This window comes from Primulina tabacum, chromosome 3 (genome assembly GCF_025594145.1).
Source record: "Primulina tabacum isolate GXHZ01 chromosome 3, ASM2559414v2, whole genome shotgun sequence".
Taxonomy (NCBI): domain Eukaryota; kingdom Viridiplantae; phylum Streptophyta; class Magnoliopsida; order Lamiales; family Gesneriaceae; genus Primulina; species Primulina tabacum.
The window spans coordinates 50,841,009-50,862,689 of record NC_134552.1 but is presented as its reverse complement, the minus strand read 5'-3'; the positions used below and the strand labels follow the sequence as shown (position 1 = coordinate 50,862,689).

Here is a 21,681-nt window from a genome sequence, read left to right as displayed (position 1 = left end):
CAACAATAAAAAATAAGCGCTTTCGGCCCGGAAGCAGATCAGACTAGCATGTGCCTAGATGAACCCGGGCTCTTGGCTTCGCCCGAATAGTGCAATAGGACTTGGGAGATTAGGGATCATGTCCTCATTATCACACTACGATCATCTGCCCGAGCACCTCAGTACAAGTGTAAACTTCGGGTCTACAGATATGGGATACCATGCTCCGAAATCATTGACACGACATTCAGTGCACGTAGGGATGATGTGACTAGATATAGACAGTATGAGTTGACAGATGTGGCAATGTCAGGAGCCAGAGCATGGGCAATCTTCTTGTCATGAGTAATAACCAGTCACTGAAAATAAGGTCATCATTAAATTTTCTCCTATAAATACTCAGATTTACTTAATCTAGAGGAATTCTATTCATTTTTCATACGTCCACAAACACTCGATATACATTCTCTATATTGCATTTCTTTTTACGAAAATACTTGACTGACTTGAGCGTCGGATAAGTCACACTGGAAAATCAGATCTAAGACATGGATATAGTTTCCACCCGAAAAATCAGTTCGAGTGGAGGATTCTAGAAGGGAGTCCTCGAACTAAGAGGTTCTCTAAGGGAATCCACCCCATCAGCAAACTTTTACAATCAATCCAGAACTGTTGATCTAGTTGATGGCAGTGGCTGTCCAGAAGCCATTGCGAATAAATTACCTCCAGAAAACACTTACATCCACCGAGAAGATGGGACGGAGGATGAGTCCCCTACTCATGACAAAGTGAAGCAGGAGGAAAGCTCCTAGAAATGTTCTAAGGCCCTTACATGGCCGAGGAACTGAAAGACATAAGGAAGAAGGCAAAGAAGTTGGAAGAAAAAACCCTCCCTGCCTATTATAAATCAAAAAAAGCCAGGGAATATGACGAGAATACCGATCCCCGAGAATATTTGTCCTGACTCGAGAACATGGTCATGTTGCACTGCTATGACAATGGTTGTTTGACAAGCTCTAGCTGCATAGCATACATTTTTTCAATGGTTTCACGAGCATTTTATTGCACCACTTTAGTAGCAGTTACAAGAAATTGTTTTCAGCCTATTCTAGGTACAACAAAGTGGGGACGAGTCGTTGTTGGCGTAAATACGTAAATCAACAAAGCCGCTCTGAAAGTACCTTCATGCGCTCCCGAGACCAAAATTACCGCCTTTAAGCAGGGACACCAGGAATGGGATTTCTTTCGGTCCTTGGTGAAAAAGTTGTCATGGGATTTTGAGAATATGTTGTCTCAAGCGGAGAAGTACATCAGCATGGAAGATGCCTATAGACAGAAGAGAGAGGCCATGAAGAAATAAAAGAGTGAGCGGCCGGGGAGGATAGAGGACTGGGCACAGAAGGGAAACCCCTTGGGACGATTTTCTCGCTATACCTCCCTGAAAGTGCCAAAAGATCGGGCGGTACACCTTTATAAAGAGGATAAGGTTATTCCCAGCCCTCACGGTTCTCTCAAGACTCGAGGTCAACCTTGAAATTTTGTAACTATCAGCGAGAATGTTATCACGATACCAACTAGTGTAAGCAATTAAAGAAGAACCATCCCAGGCAAATCCTGTGGGGACCGGTCCATCGTTGAAGAAAGCTAAGGGACTCCCGTGGGTACCGAAGAACTTGAGACCCCTCCCCTATTCCCATGCCTCGTGTTTCAAACCTAGACCAGAAAGTTGTGACGAGCCTTCCCCATCAAGCAGGGCTCGAGAGAAGAGGGGCCAAGAAAAATCCCTTACTCTGGGAGTACTCAAGATAATCTCAAGAGGATCCACCGATGGTGATTTCAAACGAGCTCGGAAATCATGGAGTCGAGGCGTGTGTTTGTTGATTCAGACAGCTCAGTTAGTGTTGTATTTCAAGAAGCCTTAGACCAGATGGACTTGAAACACTACATGTTATAACCAGTAGATGCTGCTCTTTTTGGTTTCACAGGTCACACGATGTATCTGAGGGGGGATATTCTGCTTTCCTTAACAGTCGGGGTCGAGACTTACAAAAATCCGTCATAACCACCTTCATCGTGGTCTGTACGCCTTCATCATATAATGTTATCCCTGAAAGACCGACCATAATGCCCTTAGGGCCGTTGCTTCAACTTACCATCAAAAGATCAAGTTCCCCGTGAAGAATAGAGTGGGATAAGTTCGGGGAGATCAACCACCCTCTCGCTAGTGTTATGCTGAAAATTTCCAGGTAGAAAAGAAAAGAACGAGAAGGGAGGGGGATGAGCGAAGAGCAAGTACAGAAAGAGAAGTGCACTCAATTGAGGACGTAAAGACAATAGTGGAGGAAGAGCGGGTGTGGCGCTCTAAACCTCGCCACTTAATCATACAATATGTTACTTCATATGCATAAAAATTTCTTTTCAACGATATAATAATACAATGCATACACTACAAAATAGTGTGTTGGAACATTTCATGTTCGCAATCTTGATTTTGATGTTAACAAAAGTTGTTGTTATGTTTCTAACATATTTACTCAAGTGTGAAGTTATTAAAATAAGAAGCAAACTGAAACTGAATTCTGCACAAACTGAATTTCTGGCAAGCTTCGGTATGTTGATGATATCTCTCAACTGGATGATCCAAATGACGATCCACCAAATTGATTGATCAGAAAACTTAATTTGAAACAAGTCATACTTCACGTCAGTTGGGAGAATTCGGATATTATCAAGGTCTAACTGATCGCTGAATTATCAAACTGATTGCACGAAAATAACAATCACTTGGGTTTGAGCAGTTGTGGAATTTTAGTCATATCTCTCAAGTCGGTTATCGAAATGAATCGATTCAGTATACGTTAAAAAGATAAGACGATGATCTACAAATCATCTTCAGAAATCAAAGTCTGAATCGAAGCTTAAAATGCTGATAAATGACGATGAAACTACTGGTTCTGCACAACTGATTTCAGCACACCAGCTGAAACTGAACTAGACCAACTGAACCGAACCAGCTGCTGATCAACTGAACCAGTTGAACTGAACTAGACCAACTGAACCAACTGAACTGAACCAGCTGCTGATCAGTTGAACTTAACGACTAGTTGAGTTGACCAGAGTTGACCAGTCGGGAAAATGTCCAGCAAGATGAATTCGACCGTTACAATTTCAGAAATAGTACAGAAACTTTTCAAATGGTCATATTCTTGTATCTAACGTATATATCATCGATGAGGCCTATAAATACAACATCTAGAAGATCAAACAAGAGCTTTTGAAGAGGATTCAAAGCATGGGCAATTAGCATGAAGAAATCAGCTAGTTGAGAGCACAAGCCCTTGTGTGAGGATACATTTGAGATGTACACTGTAAAGAATAAATTCCTCACGCACAATCACTCACACATATACAAGAGAGTTGAACTTCAAATATAAGTTGAGTGAACTTCAAATATTAGTTGAGTGAATCTTAACACAAAGACGTAAAACATTGTGTTTGTAGTCTTTGCATATGAGACATTAAACAATATGTTGATTGTGAGGTGCTGCCTAAAATCTTGAGTGCTAGGAGTTCAGTTAGGCAGTAGTGTAAGTCCTAGTTGAATGGGTTTGTACAAAGAGTTGTATAAATCAAAGTCTTCTAGTGAATCCTGCCCAAGGGAAAGAAGGGACGACGTAGAAGCATTTGAAGTCTTCGAACATTCATAAACAAATTTGTGTCTATTTGTTTATTGCATTATTGTTCATTTTCACTTTTTTAAAAAAGCATTGTTGAAGCATTTTATGTGTTCTTCAAATACCAAAATATTGCATACCAAATGTTTGATAAAATGCTTCAACCAAAATATTTTTACTCATTCAACTTGCATATATTTTAAATGCTTTACAAAATATTTAATTGGTTTCTACGAAGGATTATTTCGAGTGTCTTCCGCTTGGTTTGAAAATCAAACTCTATTTGATTCACCGGTGTTCAATATTTCAAGAACCGAGCTATTGTAGCTCAACGATGATCCCCCTAATCGATTATGTCATAGTGCAATCATCACATTATTTACATCATTGTAGCAAAAACAGCATAATAAGTACACACACATAACTCAAATAAGACAATGAACTATACTGTCTCTATTCAATATCAACTACAGGACCTTTTGACTAGACACACCTAGTCATTCACCTCTATTCTATCTCACGACATAGTCCTGTAAACTGTCCAACAGAAACAGCCCCCGAAAAGTGAGCATACACAATAATCTTTATCGTAATACATATCATTTATATTAATAACACAAGATATAACTGATATCATAACAAGAATAATCTCTTCACTGTTTCTGGACAACCAATCCAACCAACAATATCAACAAACATCACTCTCATCTCACTATAACAAACAAGAACAACGATACGTCGCACCCCAACTCCGGCGACAGCAATATTGTCACTACATCATCAACATCAAGGATACATCGCAACCCGAATCCGACGACAGCAATATCGTCAATACGTCGCTCGAAACTTTTGGATGTGGATTGCATTCTTTTGTGTCGTCAGTTCACGTAATGATATTAACGTATTTTATGAATCTCTCATATTTAATAACATCTTGCAAGGAAATACCGTGGAGATTAATTTCACAATCAACGACAGTCAATATACGAAGAGGTATTATCTATCATATAGAATATATCTAGCATCGTCTATTTTTGTAAAGACGTTTCCTTGCCTGGAGGATCTTAAGTGGAGGTTGTTTAAGAAAATATAAGAGACTGCAAGAAAAGATGTCGAACAGTTATTTGGAGTGCTCCAAGAAATGGTCCAGTTCGTTATTGGTACAGGAAAAGTTAAAATATATTTTGTTAGCATACATTATTTTGCACAACATGATTGTTGAAGATGAGGGTAGTCATGTGACAAATTGGTATAGTGATTAAGGTGACGAACCCGCATGACCCGTCCAAGTCTCTAACCGAAGATTTCATGATTATCTTGGGACAAATTCTGAACTACGTGACAGTACGCGTTGACTGACTTGAGCATATTTAGGCACAATACAATCCTTGATTAGTATTTTATAACATTTATTTTACATGTTTTTTAAGTTTATGCAAGTATGATTTTATATATGTTGTATTCATTCTTTTCAAATTTATAATAATATTTTAATTTTAAATAAATTATATTTATATAATAAGATGAAATAATTTTAAGCAGTAAGTATATTTAAAATATATTATTATTTATTTTAAAAAATAATAATTAAAATGATGTAACTAAAATTTAAAAATTTATGTATTTAATGTAAAATAAGAGTGAATAAACAATGAAACCTAAAAATAATGAGTGATGATATAATTTTAGATTCACCTAAAACATCTTTCGTTTTATCAAACTAACTATATGATTTTTTTATTATTATAGTAACATTTTTCTTTATATTTCAAAAATCTTTATTTTATTTTAAAAAAAATATTTTATTCTTTATTTTTTTTTTACGAAAGAGTGACAACACATACACAATCAGCCAGTATATATTATATACACACACGGTCTATGTGCAGGAACCACTGATTACATATAAAATATTCTTATATAAAAGCTCAACACATGTACGACACTAAAATTCTCTTGATATTCCAAAAATCTGAACGAAATATAATGTATCAATTTTCCCATGATATTTTCGTTTGGGTAGAAATTAACAAAACACAAAATTTACATAATTTCACTTCTACTAAGTACATTATTGTTTGTTTGGCTATAAAAAGTTTACAAAATACTTCAACAATTATAGGTATGTTAAAACTAAAGAGAAACCTGAGATAGAAACCATATCACTGGATATCCTTGCGCATTTGCGTTCAGCAGAGAGTACAACTATTGGTATTTCCAGACAAAGATAACTTCTCATTTTTCATCTTCTTTTAAAAGGATAGGGTGGTGAAAGGAATCGTTTATTACAAGGCACACAACAAATTTGGTTATAGTTAAATGTTCCGTCCAAGCAATCGTATTGTCTTCAGTGTAAACTCGGAACAGCTCATCAGATGCTCATGAATACGGTGAAAACTCGTTCATTTGGTATTATTGCCCCAAACGCTATCCCACGCACCATTTGGAGCAGTCTTGGGTCCTTCGATGTAGTTTTGTTGTCCCTGGTTATTTCGTGGTCCGGGAAGGCCATTGGGGCCAGGGGGTTTGATTTTACTTGGTTTTGCTCGAATGCCCAATATTCTTAGCACAAATCTGGCAAGCTCTCCATACAACATTCCGGAGCGATCAAAGAGCTGCAAGGGGGGAAAAGCACATAATATAGACGGGTAAATACAAGCAAAAGAGATATACACAACCTTAACTAACATATGTAAGAACTGATACCTGAAGAAGGGCAGTCATGAACAAATGAAATGCCTGGGTATTTTGGTCAATCAAGATTGCGATCCGACCAAAGAAACCTACCACACCTTGCATCTGCAATTGTCACAATCAGGTTAATAAAATTTAGTAGCGGCCACAAGATGACAGCGCGAATAAAAATAGCAACGAAGCTTGGAGAAAGTTGTCCCACTGCATAATCTGAAGCATGTTAATCGTTATGCTTCTCCCTTGTCGGTTATTTTTGTTTCTTTCTGTGTTTACTCTTTTTAACATGTTTTTGAGTTGGGGAGGTCTACCAATCGCAAAGAGAAAGCAGAGAATGAAACACTATTGCAAATCAGACATCGACCAGGTCAATATTCTTTAAGATATGGACAGCAAATGATACAGAGAACAGTAGGACGAATAAATATTGAGAAAAAAATTTTATCTTACCACACGCATCAAGGAAACCCAGAAACTTGGAGGAGAAGAGGGAGGCCCGTATGGGTTGTTTGGATCCTGGTCACCATAAGGGCCCCCCCCATTGCCCATTCCATAACCTCCCATCGGACCTCCAAAACCACTATTATACATACCACCCCCACCATACATTCCACCTCCATAAAGTCCACCATAACCTCCTCTATACATGTTGTTCCCATATAATCCACCACCACCACCACCGCCATATGACCCCCCATATAATCCACCACCACCACCACCGCCATATGACCCCCCATATAATCCACCACTGCCATATGTTCCAGAACCATATCCAGAATTATAATTTAAACCTGAACCATAACCTGAATGAGCGAAGGGGTAAATTCATATCAGAGATTGAAAAGGGTTTTGAGAACAATTACATAGATGCAAGCATACTTTGATAAAACTTAAAAGCAACACCATTATTTTAATCGACAAACTCTATGACCAGGTATTCACATTTCCAGCAAGCATTAAGAGTTATGGTGAAAAATTATTTGATTTCAAGGTATTCACATAAAATATATCAAATTATGTATAAAGAAACATGATGACAGGAAAATAGCTTAGAAGTCACTCTCTATAAGTATCACAAAGCTGTCACTGCATAATTCTCAGTAATAGAATCCTTCAAGTTGCAATTATTCTACGTTGTAAGATTCTAAATATCTATAAGTGCTTATCTTTTGTTATACCCTTTGTACAATATATGGACAAAGAGGTACAAAATTGACAATGCCATAAATCGGGAACAAACTAAAGGTGAATTGACAAAGACCGGATAACCTCAGACTTATAAAAAATAAAAAATAAAAATGAACTAAATCCAAAAATTACAAACTTTACCTCCATAGGTGCTGCCATATGTCTGCTGTTCCCAAGGCCTCGTAGGTACAGGCCTTCCAATAGTATTGTTAACTATTGTATTCCCATCAGCTGTCGAAACAACTTCACCAGGTTGTGCAATTCCAGATGCCTCTACAATGTCACTCGTGCTACCACCGGATGTTGGTTTAAAAGGCGTGGGCCCAGAAGCAGAGCCAACTCTTTCCCATGGTTTTGGGGGAGAGCCATTCCCTGCAGAGGAAGTAGTCAACATGGATACGGTCAACTGAGAGAATACTGATGAAAGAAAGACAATGAAAACCATGACATACAAGCTGAAACAGAATTAATTGGCAGGAAGTGTCTGATGACTCCTATTCTATATTTATCGGAACTCTGTTGGTATCCAAATGTTATTCCATAAACGAAACTACATCACTCTTCCCCGATTCTGGCATTCATTGGATTTGCTTAATCTGAGACTAACAAAACTTTGTTTTTCTCGTCCCACCGCAATTGAATGTTTTAATGAAATTAAAATATCGTTCTCAATTTTTTGAAGCGAAGAACTACATAGATAAGTAATAATAATAAATAAAAACAACAACAACAACAACAATTTAATTGGTAAATGTTCGACTAAGCCAAACTATTTATGAAAATTGGTTTAAATAACGAAACATATACGAATTCAAAATCTTGGAAACACACAGCTTTTACGATTTCACATATAACATGTCCAAAACATCAAAACACCGGACGAATTTCGATCAAAAAATTCAGATTCAAACGAAAAACTAATAATCTAACTGGACGAAAAAAACAATCAACGATCCACTACATATTCCCCAAATCAACGAACACAAGAAAACCCTGATCAAACAACGAAAAACAAGAGATCCACAATTAAAGAAATCCAAATACAGCCGGTACATGAGATCTATTCAGCCATACAAACCTGACGCTCGATTCTCCATATCAAGAACAGAGACCGGGGAGGAAGAGAAATTTCGCGGTGTGGTTTATCTAGAAATGTTCGTATTTTTCTTGCAAGAGTCCGAGCAAATTCGGTGCATCTTCTAGTGAGTGAGTTGACGATTTTGCCCACTCCGGGTCGATCATCACGACTTTTTAATTTTTATTTTTTAATATATTATTGACGTCACGGGAGCGGAACGGCCGGCCATTTGAGTGGGCCCCCGAGCCCACACCACGTTTGGATCTATTTGTGGTGAAATATCCACCGTACCTTTATCTTTGGCTGCGTGCCCCCACTTTGACTCATCTTATCTAATAATTCAATAACTTATATTATTCATTCAAAAAAAACCTTATATCATTAGTATTATTATAAATTTGGATTTATAATTTTGTTCCCATCTTTTTATTTAAGGATGACAATTCGAGTGGATCGGATCGAGTTGGTGCATAATACTATCCAAAAAAGTTCAACCCGAACCCGACTTGAAACTCAGAACCTAAACTCGAATCCAAGTTAACCAGATCAACCCAACTCAATCCGACTTTTTTTAATTTTTTTTAAAAAAAATTAAACAAAATTAAAAAAAATATTTTAATTTAAACATATAATAAAAAAAATCTCTCGTTTATGATTTAAATTTGAATAAATTAATTATAAAAAATTATATTATATTTACTAAATCAAATAAACAATTGTTAATATAATAAAAAAATGTACAAAATAACTATTAAATTATGAACATTTATGATTATATATACAATAAATATTTTTTCAAACAAAAAATATATAAAAAAATATTTATTAATTATATATATTATAAAAAAATTAAAATTTTCGGGTCAACCCCGAACACAATTTTTTTTTAGGTTAAACATCGGGTCCAATCCGATCTGATCCTGAACCCAAACACCTCAAAGTCAAACTTGATTTTTTTGGTGGGTTGAATTGTGTCAGGTTTGACAAGAAGAATTGCATTTTGACACCCTTACATATATTAATTAAATAAAATAAAAAATTTTCTCCCAAATCAAAATATAAGTGGATGTTTTTCAATTTCATATCATATATTTGCAAAGGCATCGACTATATTTGCAGTCGGCTATATATTAACATTAAATTATGGTATAATTAGAGACTTAGTATACCTTTTAAAATGGTATGGAAAATTGACTGACTGAATTATTTTGACATTACTGGAGTCAACATTGATGGTCACGAGAAAATGAAAATTTAGCAAGTCAGGAGGATAGTAGTCAAATAGATTTTACTTTTTAAATATGGTATAAATAAATAAATCTATTTAAATATATATATTATACTTACCCATAATTGACTATTAAAAACTTTTATCGAATTTATAAATATTATTTTAGATTACAATGTAAAATTACCTTTTTAATTAATCAGGTCAGATCGAAGATCTGTGTCACGTCCCGGGACGGGGGTTGGTTGACATCGGCGTTGCTCTCAAATTTACATTCGAAAACAACAAACCTCAGAGGTACAAAATTCAGAAACCAATCTTTTATTCATAATACTGAATAATTCATTATCTGTTACAACTCAAATAACTAAGGTTTTACAGCGGAAAAGTAAAACCAAACATAATAGTGTCTTAACAAATTCTGCGAAAATAACAAAAATAATAACTGAGAACAGTAGTCTTCTTCACCAGCCCAGAATTGATTCTGCTCTTTTTCTTCTAACAATTCTTCCCCGTTCTTATCTGAGATGGGTTTGGTGGGTGAGTGATATGGTTGTCACTTGATCGAGCAAAACTTGCACAGTGAATAATCCCAAAATTTATTTTATAAATGAAAGCTTGATTTAAATATCGCAAGTGCACGATAGTCAAGTTATAATAAACGTAAGTGAATACGAGTATCGTTCCACAAGGACTGCGTTACACTATTTTTTATTTTCAAGTAAAATTTCTTTAGCAACGATAAATTGAGTTGATGATTAAACTAATGTAAAGTAAACAATTAAAATAATTAAATTGCAAAGAAAACGTGTTCAAGAACGCAATGATTAATTTGGATTAAATCAAATGAGAAATGAATTGATTGGGAATTATCAGTTCTCCTACCACTCGTGTTTAAATAATTACACTCGACTTTTACTCGTGCGTTCGACGGAATTTCCTAGACTAATTAATATACTCTGTCGAGCTATATTAATACTAATCAAAAACATGCAGTACTCAAGTGTCCTCAAATATTTAACAGTTCAAGATTGCATTACATTCTATGGAATCCACTAGCTTTCATTCGGGTGAACTATCACTATCGACACGTACCCAATTCCGTATATCTACTAAAATTGTAAATCCGTGGTTTATACTATTTGATCCTATTGTTAACTATTCTATCGAACTCATCAACAACATGAAATAATCAAAGGAAGTTAGCTAGGCTTCGATTGAAACACGAAAGAACAATAGCATAAACAATTCACTAATGAAAACGTCGAGAAATAATGTTAAACACCGAGTACGGGGTAGGATCCCCTCAAATCCCAACAAATCTAGAGTTTAGCTACTGAAATTCATGATAAAAACCAACAATCAATGTAAGAAATAAAATATTGAATAATGAAAATACTAAAGATGACGATGGATGACGGCCACGACGCGTGGAAATCTCGAGGTCTTCGAAATCTCCTTTGCTCCTAGCCTCCTCTCCAAGAAAAATGATGAAAAGTCTGATAAAAGATGAAAAACGGCTGCTGTTCTCGTGTGTTAGGTTATGGTGTAGGATAGAGTCCCTAGAAATTTGGAAACAAATCTTTGTCAATCTCGCTTCTCGCTAGGGCGGTATATTTTGACCGCCCTAGCGAGAGGTCTTCGAATAAGCTTCCTCGAGCGTGTCCCTGGTTTCGCTGGGGCGGTCACTTTTGACCGCCCTAGCGAGACACTTGCGCAAAATAATCCTCGGCCAGACCACAATGCTCGCTGGGGCGGTCACTTTTGACCGCCCTAGCGAATCCTCTTCGACATTATGCCAAAGTTTCTCCCACTCTTTGGTTCAATTCCTACAAAATCACCACAAAATACACGAGGTTAGTCAAATGCTAAATAATGCTAAAAAGATGCAAAATTGAACTAAACAAACTAATATGATGCATGAATGCGACTCAAAACCAACACTAAAAACACGTAAAAACGAGTCCTATCAACCCCCTCATACTAACCTTTTTCTCGCCCTCGAGCAAAATAGGTTAAAGCACGAGATTCTAAACAAACATAAAATACTCAAACAAGAAATAACCAACACAAGTTAATGTCAATGGTGAGTTAACACTTTTATGCTCATGCCTCAGTGAACTTTCCCACATACAAATCATAATCAAGTCAAATCACAAACGAATACTCATTCTCATCTACACATAAATCTCGACACTAATTTGAACGTGTGTGTGTGTCATGATGGGTCTAGTCATTCGTACTTCAAATAGATCAATCATTCGATCATGCGAGTCACTCAATTAGCACTTCAATACAAGTCTCACTAGCATGCACCCCCGTGTCCATTTATCACTAACCATAATTTGAACTTTATTCGATTCTTAAGTGCAGAGAAGGGTGTCGAAAAGAAGGAAAATAAGCTCAAGTGGCTAACAGTCGGGAGTACACCGATCATTTTCATTGTGCAATCGTCAAGACTTTTCGTCTGACTTTCCTCGTCTCCTTACATCTCCAACTTTTAGCCCAGGAATAGAATTCCATTCCTTTTATTTCGGCTCCCCCTCACCTTACATCTCCACCAATTTTTTCTTTTTCGATATATATATATATATATATTTTTTTTTGATGCACAATTTTCACACGTGTACTCCCTAGGCTAAGAATATATACTTTGGATTACATCTGGTTAGGAGTATGATATTTTAATTCAGTGCATTGAAAAAGGGGGTATATGTGAAGTTCAAGGCAAATCACATGTTCTCGTTCAAGGTCCCAATTAGTGACTTATTTTCACGGGTTTACATGCTAAATCAACTCATAAATGATGTCTTTCAAGTTAACCGCACAAAACCTTCAAATTTCACCATTATTCCTACAAAATTCTAGTCCCCACACATATGTGCTCAAAAAGTTCAACTTTATGCCAAAATTCATGCTTTAACAATCAAGAGTACCATTCATGAGGTGACCCAATCAATACTTTTGTATACTATCAATTCAACATCATCATTGGCTCATACACTATGTCTTCTCACCATAAACGACACCAAATAAAAGAAATGCAACAATTTAAAACCAATTAACTAAGCAAACATAACAATCTACCCCCCTCATACTAGAGTTGTGCAATGCCCTCAGTGCACAAAACAAAACAAACACTAAAAACATAAAAAAAACTCATGAATTTAAATGCAAAGATAGAATATGCAAAATAAAAAGAAAGGGGAAACAGTAAACTCCCCTGATCAGAAATCATCCTCCTCCTCATTCTCCGGCGGTGGAACTCCCTCTTCAGCTGCTGGAGGCATATGATAATTGTACTGAAATTGGAAGGGTGGCGGGTATGCGGGTGTAGGTGGTCGTCCGGAAGTGTCGATGCCCAAATGAGTTGAGATCCCCTTCACCAGGTGTTCGATGTTCTGAATATGTGCCTGATTAACGGCCTGGTACTGCGTCTGATAATGGGCCCAAGCGCCCAATTCGGCGACGCGATCTCGCATGGCATGGCGGCGTGGCTGCGGGGGTGGTGGTGCATGTCCTAAGGCCGGAGGTGGTTGAGCTGCTATCCCATAATCGAAAAATACCTCCTCGGGCAGCTCAGCCTGTCTCTTCTCCCTCTTGGATTTATAGAGAGCCTCATCAATGGCTCTCATCGGCGGTAACCACTCATCATCATCTTCGAATATCACCCCCGCTCGGGCACACAGCTCAGTCACTATCGTCGGGAAGTAAAAAGCCAAATTGCTGCTATTAATGCACATGTTAAGCTGTCCGAAAATGAGCCTGCCCACATCAATCACCATCCCAGTACAGATGGCATAGAGAACAACCGCCCGCTCACGCTGCACATCACTCGTATGACCGACCGGCATCAATCTCTTAGACAAGAATGCATACCACAATGCCCCCTCCACTTTCAAAAACTTTTCAAGAAAGACCGTGTAAGTCCCCGGTTGTTTCCACGTGGTGCCCGGATAACAGAGTGTGCGAATGATCAAATCATAATCCGGGTTAAGCACCCACGCCTGAAACACCGAATCGTCCACCGACGGTAAACCCAACACATCATTGATCGTCTTGGGATCATACGGGACTAGATGTCCCCTCACAAATGCCTTCGACTCATTTCCCTCCGGAGCATTGGCATAAAATTCACGCACAACCGGAACCACTGCTGCATTCGGTTGTGCTACAAAGGTATTCCACCCTCTTCTTTCTATTTGGGACTCCGAAAATTGACCGATAAGAAACGAGCTAAATCCACGCTCAGGGATTGGTTTCCTATGTAGTCTGGCATGCTCAAATCTCTCCCTAGATTTTTCATTCACAAACATAGATGGAGTGGAACGAGAACTAGAAGCACCGTGAGTTACCTTAGATCTTTTGGGTGCCATGTAGAGATTGGAGTGCACAAAGTATCCAACCGCCGGAAAATTGTTGAGGGTCACCGGAGAAGCTCACCGGAATATGTGGAAGATGACCGGAGTTGCTTGAAAGACCGCCGGAGAAGAAAATCTTGTAGCCTAAATGCTTCCTCGTGGAGTGTATGGACCAAGATTGAGTCTTTGCCCTGAAAAATCACCAAATAATAAGGATTGAGCACAAAAGATGGAGGGGGGTGCCGAAAATCGGAGGGGAGTAGTAGGGTTCGAAGTGGGGAGGAAAAGAGGAGAGGAAAGTATTTATAATCTGCGCGACTCGCTAGGGCGGTCAAAACTGGCCGCCCGAGCGAGAAGTTTTCGGAAAAAATTTTTTTTTTAATCTGTGCGACTCGCTAGGGCGGTCAAAATTGACCGCCCGAGCGAGAAGTTCTCGGGGAGAAAAATTATTAATCTGCGCGACTCGCTAAGGCGGTATATTTTTCCCGCCCTGGCGAGACGTTTTCGCAAAAGACTTCTTTTTTTAAAAAAAAAAAAAAAAACGAGTACCCGCTGGGGCGGTCAGTTTTGACCGCCCGAGCGAGAAGTGTTCGGGAAAAAAATTTGAATGCAATGCCAAGCAACTACCTAAATGCAAATGATGCGATTAATAACTAAAAAAATATATATATAATCAAAATCAAAATAAGGAGTAGAAGTAGTTCTCAATTTATAGTCTAGAGCTCGACTCTTCACCCATGTCCTCAATGACGGTCATGGAGCCGAGTGACTCCAATTTGTGGCTCAATTGTGCCACCGATATAGTGCTTCAATCTTTGAGCGTTCACAGTAAATGTCCCGTCCTTGCCATCATGCAACACCACTGCACCCGATGGGAACACCTTGGCTATAGTGAATGGTCCTGACCACCTTGACTTTAGCTTGCCCGGAAAGAGTCGTAAGCGAGAATTGTATACCAACACCGCTTCACCCACTTTGAATTCCCTTCTTATAATGTGTTTGTCATGGACTCGTTTGGTGCGTTCCTTGTAAGACAGTGCAAGATCATAAGCTCTTCCCCGAAACTCATCTAACTGATTCAACTGCAGCAATCGTTTTTCACCTGCAAGAGCAAAATCAAAGTTTAGTGCTTTGGTCGTCCAATATGCTCTATGCTCTAATTCGACTGGTAGATGACATGCTTTACCAAAAAGCAACCTATATGGTGTAGTGCCTATAGGTGTTTTAAAAGCAGTACGATACGCCCACAAAGCATCATCTAACCGAATGGACCAGTCCTTCCTATTCACATTAACCGTCTTCTCTAAAATCCTCTTAATTTCTCGATTGGATACTTCAACTTGTCCACTAGTTTGGGGATGGTATGGAGTGGAAACCTTGTGGGTGACACCATATTTGCCCAACAGTTTATCAAAAATTTTGTTGCAAAAATGGGTGCCACCATCACTTATGATTGCACGTGGTGCACCAAATCGATTAAAAATATGTTTCTTCAAAAATTTTAACACCACTTGTGCATCATTAGTGGCACAAGCCTCTGCCTCCACCCATTTAGATACATACTCCACTGCCACCAGAATAAATTTCTTTGCAAAAGACGCAGGAAAAGGACCCATAAAATCAATCCCCCACACATCAAATATTTCACACTCAATAATGTTATTTAAAGGCATCTCATGACGGTTGGAAATATTACCTGTGCGTTGGCATCTATCACAATTGAGAACATACAAACGAGCATCCTTAAAAAGAGTTGGCCAATAGAAGCCACATTCAAGTACCTTAGATGCCGTCCGTATGGGTCCAAAGTGACCACCTACCTCACGGTCATGACAATGGTTCAGAATTTGATTGGTTTCCTCCTCCGCCACACATCTTCTTATCATGGAGTCTGCACAAATCTTAAACAAGAACGGTTCCTCCCAAAAATAATATTTCACTTATGAAAAGAATTTCTTTCTTTGGTGAAACAATAAATTAGGTGGAGGTGTGCCAGTGACAAGAAAATTTGCAAAATCAGCATACCAAGGGTATGCATTTACCTCAAGCAATTGTTCATCAGGAAACCAGTCATCAATATCATCGTCACTGCCCTTAATTCTAACATGCTCAAGCCTAGACAGGTGGTCAGCAACTACATTTTCCACACCCTTTTTATCTCGAATTTCGAGATCAAATTCTTGCAATAATAAAATCCACCTAATTAACCTAGGTTTCGCATCTTTCTTAGCAAGCAAGTATTTTAGGGCAGAATGATCTGTATACACAGTTGCTTTAGACAGAGCAAGGTATGAATGAAATTTGTCGAAAGCAAATACTATAGCAAGCAATTCTTTTTCAGTAGTAGCGTAATTTAATTGAGCATCATTTAAAGTCTTACTTGCATAGTAGATGGTATGAAATACCTTGTTCTTCCTTTGACCCAGCACCGCACCAACAGCTGTATCACTAGCATCGCACATCACCTCAAACGGTAGCTCCCAATCAGGGACAGTCAGAACAGGTGTTGTCACCAAGCTTTCCTTGAGTATCTCGAATGCATGCAGACAAGTAGAATCAAAATCAAATTCAGCATCTTTCATCAACAAAGAGGATAAAGGTTTAGCAATTTTGGAAAAATCTTTAATGAAACGCCTATAAAACCAACATGCCCTAGGAAACTTCTAACTCCTTTTATTGATGAAGGTGGGGGTAAGTTTTTGATTACTTCCACCTTGGCTTTGTCAACCTCAATTCCATTCTCCGATACCTTGTGTCCTAATACAATCCCCTCTTGAACCATAAAATGACACTTCTCCCAATTCAACACCAAATTGCTCTCCTCACATCTAACTAACACCAAGTTCAAATTCTCTAAACATTCATTAAATGAGGAGCCAAAAATAGAGAATTCATCCATAAAGATTTCAAGGAAATTTTCAGTCATGTCATGAAAGATAGCGGTCATGCATCTTTGAAATGTTGCAGGTGCATTGCATAAACCAAAGGGCATACGCCTAAACGCAAAAGTACCATAAGGGCAAGTGAAAGTAGTTTTCTCTTGGTCCTCAGGTGCAATTGTGATTTGATTGTATCCCGAATATCCATCTAAAAAGCAATAAAATTCATGACCTGCTAATCGTTCAATCATTTGATCGATAAATGGCAAGGGAAAGTGATTTTTACGGGTTGCATCATTCAATTTCCTATAATCTATGCATACACGCCAACCCGTAATAGTTCTAGTGGGAATCAACTCATTTTTTTCATTAGCAATAACAGTAATCCCACCCTTTTTAGGCACATATTGTACAGGACTTACCCACGCACTATCAGAGATAGGATAGATAATACCTGCATCCAGAAGTTTAATTGTTTCAGCTTTTACTACCTCTTGCATCTTTGGATTGAGTCTCCTTTGTGGTTGTGCTAGAGGTGAGTATTTATCTTCCATCAGAATTTTGTGCATGCAGATCGAAGGACTTATCCCTTTTATGTCTGAAACCTTCCAAGCGAACGCTCCTTTATGCTCCTTGAGGACTCCCAAGAGCTTACTCTCCATATCATCTGTCAAAGAAGAGGAAATAATAACAGGCAATTTATTAATTTCTCCTAGATATACGTACTTGAGATGTGGAGGTAATGGTTTGAGCTCCAAAGTAGGTGGCTCCTCTAGGCTTGACTTTTGAGGCATTAAATCTTTTCTGTCTCCCAATTCCTCTAGTCTAAGCCTCACTTGCTTTCTCCAAGGTGGAATGGCATTCAAATGAGCTACCATCTCCATCTTTTCCTCGTCTAGCTCGTCCTCCTGCTTTTCAGTAGTGAGAGTGGCCTCAAATGGTTCTTTCAATCCATCCTGCACAAAATCACAAACAAGCGAATCCAAGACATCAATACGAAAGCAACTATCATTGTGCATTGTGTGCTTGAGAGTATTGAAAACATCAAAAATAATTTCTTCTTCTCCAACTCTCGGTCTCAATTTCCCCTCCTCAACATCAATCAGTGCTTTCCCTGTAGCCAGAAACGGTCTCCCTAGGATTAAAGACATCTCTAAATCTTCCTCCATGTCAAGTACCACAAAGTCTGCAGGAAAAATAAACTTATCCACTTTCACCAGAACATCTTCGATAATCCCACGTGGATACTTGACAGATCTGTCAGCCAGCTGCAACGACATCCTAGTTGGCTTGGGTTCACCTAATCCCAGTCTCCTAAACACAGAAAAAGGCATCAGATTAATGCTCGCACCAAGATCACATAGAGCTTTATGAAAATTAATGTCACCAATAATGCAAGGTATCGAGAAACTCCCTGGATCTTTTTGCTTCGGAGGCATCTTGTTTTGAACTAAAGCGGAGCAATTTTCGGTCAAATTCACCGTCATATGATCTTCTAGCTTCCGCTTATTTGCTAAGATATCTTTCAAGAATTTTGCATAACTTGGCATATTCAATAAAGCATCAGCAAAAGGAATGTTAATATACAATTTTTTAAATATCTCAAGAAATTTACCAAATTGTGCATCTAATTTAGCTTTCTTCATTGCTGCAGGAAAAGGTGGAGGGATAACAATTTTATTCTGTGCAATAGGTGTAGATGTAGAGTTAGAAGACTTACCTCCTTGATTTTTCACCTCATCCTCACCGTGCTTGGTCTTTTCCTCATTAGACCCGAGTGTTTTTCCACTACGCAATTCCACCGCCTTCACATGTTCTCTTGGGTTAGTTTCCGTGTTGCTTGATAAAGTTCCTTGCTCCCTATTAGCAATCAGCTTAGCCAATTGTCCAATTTGATTCTCTAACCCCTTTATGGATGCATCTTGGTTCTGAAATTGCGTCTCTGTTGCAGAAATAAATTTAGTCATCATTTGCTCTAAATTGGACTTCTCCTCCCGAGACGGTTCTGGCTTGAATCCTTGGTGCATCACATATGGTGGACCTCTTTGTTGGCGATGTTGGTTGTTTTGACCTCCCCATGAAAAGTTTGGGTGATTCCTCCATCCCGGATTATATGTGTTCGAGTAAGGGTCATTTCTAGGACGGTTCTGGAATCCCACTTGTTTTACCGGTGCTCCCTCAGGCACATAGAATGGATTGCCATCTTGGCAATCCTGCACATCATGCTCACCCCCACACTTATCACAGAAAATTTCTTGCAGACGCATAGCCGACCCACTCATGCTCATCCCATCAATCTTTCTATTCAAAGCCTCTAACTGTGCTGAAACCGCCGACAAATCATTAACTTGATTAACTCCAGCACCTCGTCTCTGCCTATCAGACTGAGGATGATAGCTACTAGCAGCCATCTCCTCCAATAACTCATATCCTTCCTCCGCCGTCTTTCTCAGTAAGTTACCACAGGCAGCAACATCTATCATAGTACGGTTAGGAGTAAGCAGACCGTAGTAGAAAGTTTGAACAACTAACCCAAGAGGCAGCTCATGGTGTGGACATCTCCTCAACAAGTCCTTGTAGCGCTCCCATGCCTCGTAAAGTGACTCTTGCTCATATTGAGCAAAAGTAGTAATGTCGGCTCTGAGCTTCATAGTCTTCGACGGAGGAAAGTACTTGATCAGGAACGCCTTTGCCATATCTTCCCATGTAGTAATAGACCCTACAGGCAAACAGTTTAACCACGACTTAGCTTTATCTCTCAGTGAAAATGGAAATAAACGCAAACGAACAGCGTCATCAGACACGCCATTAAACTTAAAAGTATCACAAATTTCAAGAAAGTCAGCTATATGAGAATTAGGGTCGTCAAGTGCACTTCCCCCAAATTGGACAGTGTTCTGAATCATCTGAATGATAGCTGGCTTGATCTCAAACTGATTAGCTCGGATGACTGGTCTTACGATGCTTGGACGTGCTCCATCAAGAGACGGCTGTGCATAATCCAACATCGGTATACGCCTTGGCTCCTCTCTTTGTTGATCGCCTTCTATTCTTTCCTTCGCTCTTTGCTGTTGTAGTCGACGTCTAGCTGTGCGTTCGATCTCGGGGTCAAAAGGCTCAAGCTTAAACTCGAGTGATCTTCGCATGCACCACAAGAAAAATCTGCAACACAATGAGAGTATCAAATAACAATAAAATAAATAATACTAAAGAATTTAAATGAAAAATAAAAAATTGTGAATCAACAGTCCCTGGCAACGGCGCCAAAAACTTGATCGAGCAAAACTTGCACAGTGAATAATCCCAAAATTTATTTTATAAATGAAAGCTCGATTTAAATATCGCAAGTGCACGATAGTCAAGTTATAATAAACGTAAGTGAATACGAGTATCGTTCCACAAGGACTGCGTTACACTATTTTTTATTTTCAAGTAAAATTTCTTTAGCAACGATAAATTGAGTTGATGATTAAACTAATGTAAAGTAAACAATTAAAATAATTAAATTGCAAAGAAAACGTGTTCAAGAACGCAATGATTAATTTGGATTAAATCAAATGAGAAATGAATTGGTTGGGAATTATCAGTTCACCTATCACTCGTGTTTAAATAATTACACTCGACTTTTACTCGTGCGTTCGACGGAATTCCCTAGACTAATTAATATACTCTGTCGAGCTATATTAATACTAATCAAAAACATGCAGTACTCAAGTGTCCTCAAATATTTAACAGTTCAAGATTGCATTACATTCTATGGAATCCACTAGCTTTCATTCGGGTGAACTATCACTATCGACACGTACCCAATTCCGTATATCTACTAAAATTGTAAATCTGTGGTTTATACTATTTGATCCTATTGTTAACTATTCTATCGAACTCATCAACAACATGAAATAATCAAAGGAAGTTAGCTAGGCTTCGATTGAAACACGAAAGAACAATAGCATAAACAATTCACTAATGAAAACGTCGAGAAATAATGTTAAACACCGAGTACGGGGTAGGATCCCCTCAAATCCCAACAAATCTAGAGTTTAGCTACTAAAATTCATGATAAAAACCAACAATCAATGTAAGAAATAAAATACTGAATAATGAAAATACTAAAGATGACGATGGATGACGGCCACGACGCGTGGAAATCTCGAGGTCTTCGAAATCTCCTTTGCTCCTAGCCTCCTCTCCAAGAAAAATGATGAAAAGTCTGATAAAAGATGAAAAACGGCTGCTGTTCTCGTGTGTTAGGTTATGGTGTAGGATAGAGTCCCTAGAAATTTGGAAACAAATCTTTGTCAATCTCGCTTCTCGCTAGGGCGGTATATTTTGACCGCCCTAGCGAGAGGTCTTCGAATAAGCTTCCTCGAGCGTGTCCCTGGTTTCGCTGGGGCGGTCACTTTTGACCGCCCTAGCGAGACACTTGCGCAAAATAATCCTCGGCCAGACCACAATGCTCGCTGGGGCGGTCACTTTTGACCGCCCTAGCGAATCCTCTTCGACATTATGCCAAAGTTTCTCCCACTCTTTGGTTCGATTCCTACAAAATCACCACAAAATACACGAGGTCAGTCAAATGCTAAATAATGCTAAAAAGATGCAA

The 21,681-nt window shown here is 38.5% G+C and overlaps 1 protein-coding gene and 1 non-coding gene across 5 annotated transcripts; one reads left to right on the top strand and one right to left on the bottom strand.

Annotated features, from left to right (window-relative positions):
* Positions 1–5,804: 5,804 nt before the first annotated feature.
* LOC142538208 (peroxisomal membrane protein 13) lies at positions 5,805–8,755 on the bottom strand. 4 transcript variants are annotated; one of them, XM_075643558.1, is made up of 6 exons: positions 8,611–8,755; positions 7,674–7,904; positions 7,065–7,147; positions 6,795–7,016; positions 6,360–6,452; positions 5,805–6,268 (listed from the first exon to the last, which is right to left on the bottom strand). In XM_075643558.1, exons 1-6 carry the CDS (start codon positions 8,627–8,629, stop codon positions 6,056–6,058), a joined length of 861 nt encoding a protein of 286 aa, XP_075499673.1. In that variant the 5' UTR covers positions 8,630–8,755; the 3' UTR covers positions 5,805–6,055. The 4 variants fall into 4 exon arrangements, with proteins under 4 accessions (XP_075499673.1, XP_075499672.1, XP_075499671.1 ...); XM_075643557.1 differs by having other exon boundaries at positions 6,795–7,023; positions 7,069–7,147; XM_075643556.1 differs by having other exon boundaries at positions 6,795–7,147.
* Positions 8,756–19,619: 10,864 nt separating this feature from the next.
* Positions 19,620–19,726, top strand: LOC142541199 (small nucleolar RNA R71). The gene has a single exon (XR_012819265.1). It is a non-coding gene; the product is annotated as a small nucleolar RNA R71 (small nucleolar RNA).
* The last annotated feature ends 1,955 nt before the right edge of the window (positions 19,727–21,681 follow it).

Coding starts and splice junctions, on each gene's coding strand:
- LOC142538208 (XM_075643555.1), bottom strand. CDS start 7,977: ATGGTTTTCATTGTCTTTCTTTCATCAGTATTCTCTCAGTTGACCGTA. Junction 7,148..7,673: donor ATATGGCAGCACCTATGGAG/GTAAAGTTTGTA, acceptor TCGCTCATTCAG/GTTATGGTTCAGGTTTAAAT. Junction 6,269..6,359: donor TCATGACTGCCCTTCTTCAG/GTATCAGTTCTT, acceptor CCCCCCTTGCAG/CTCTTTGATCGCTCCGGAAT.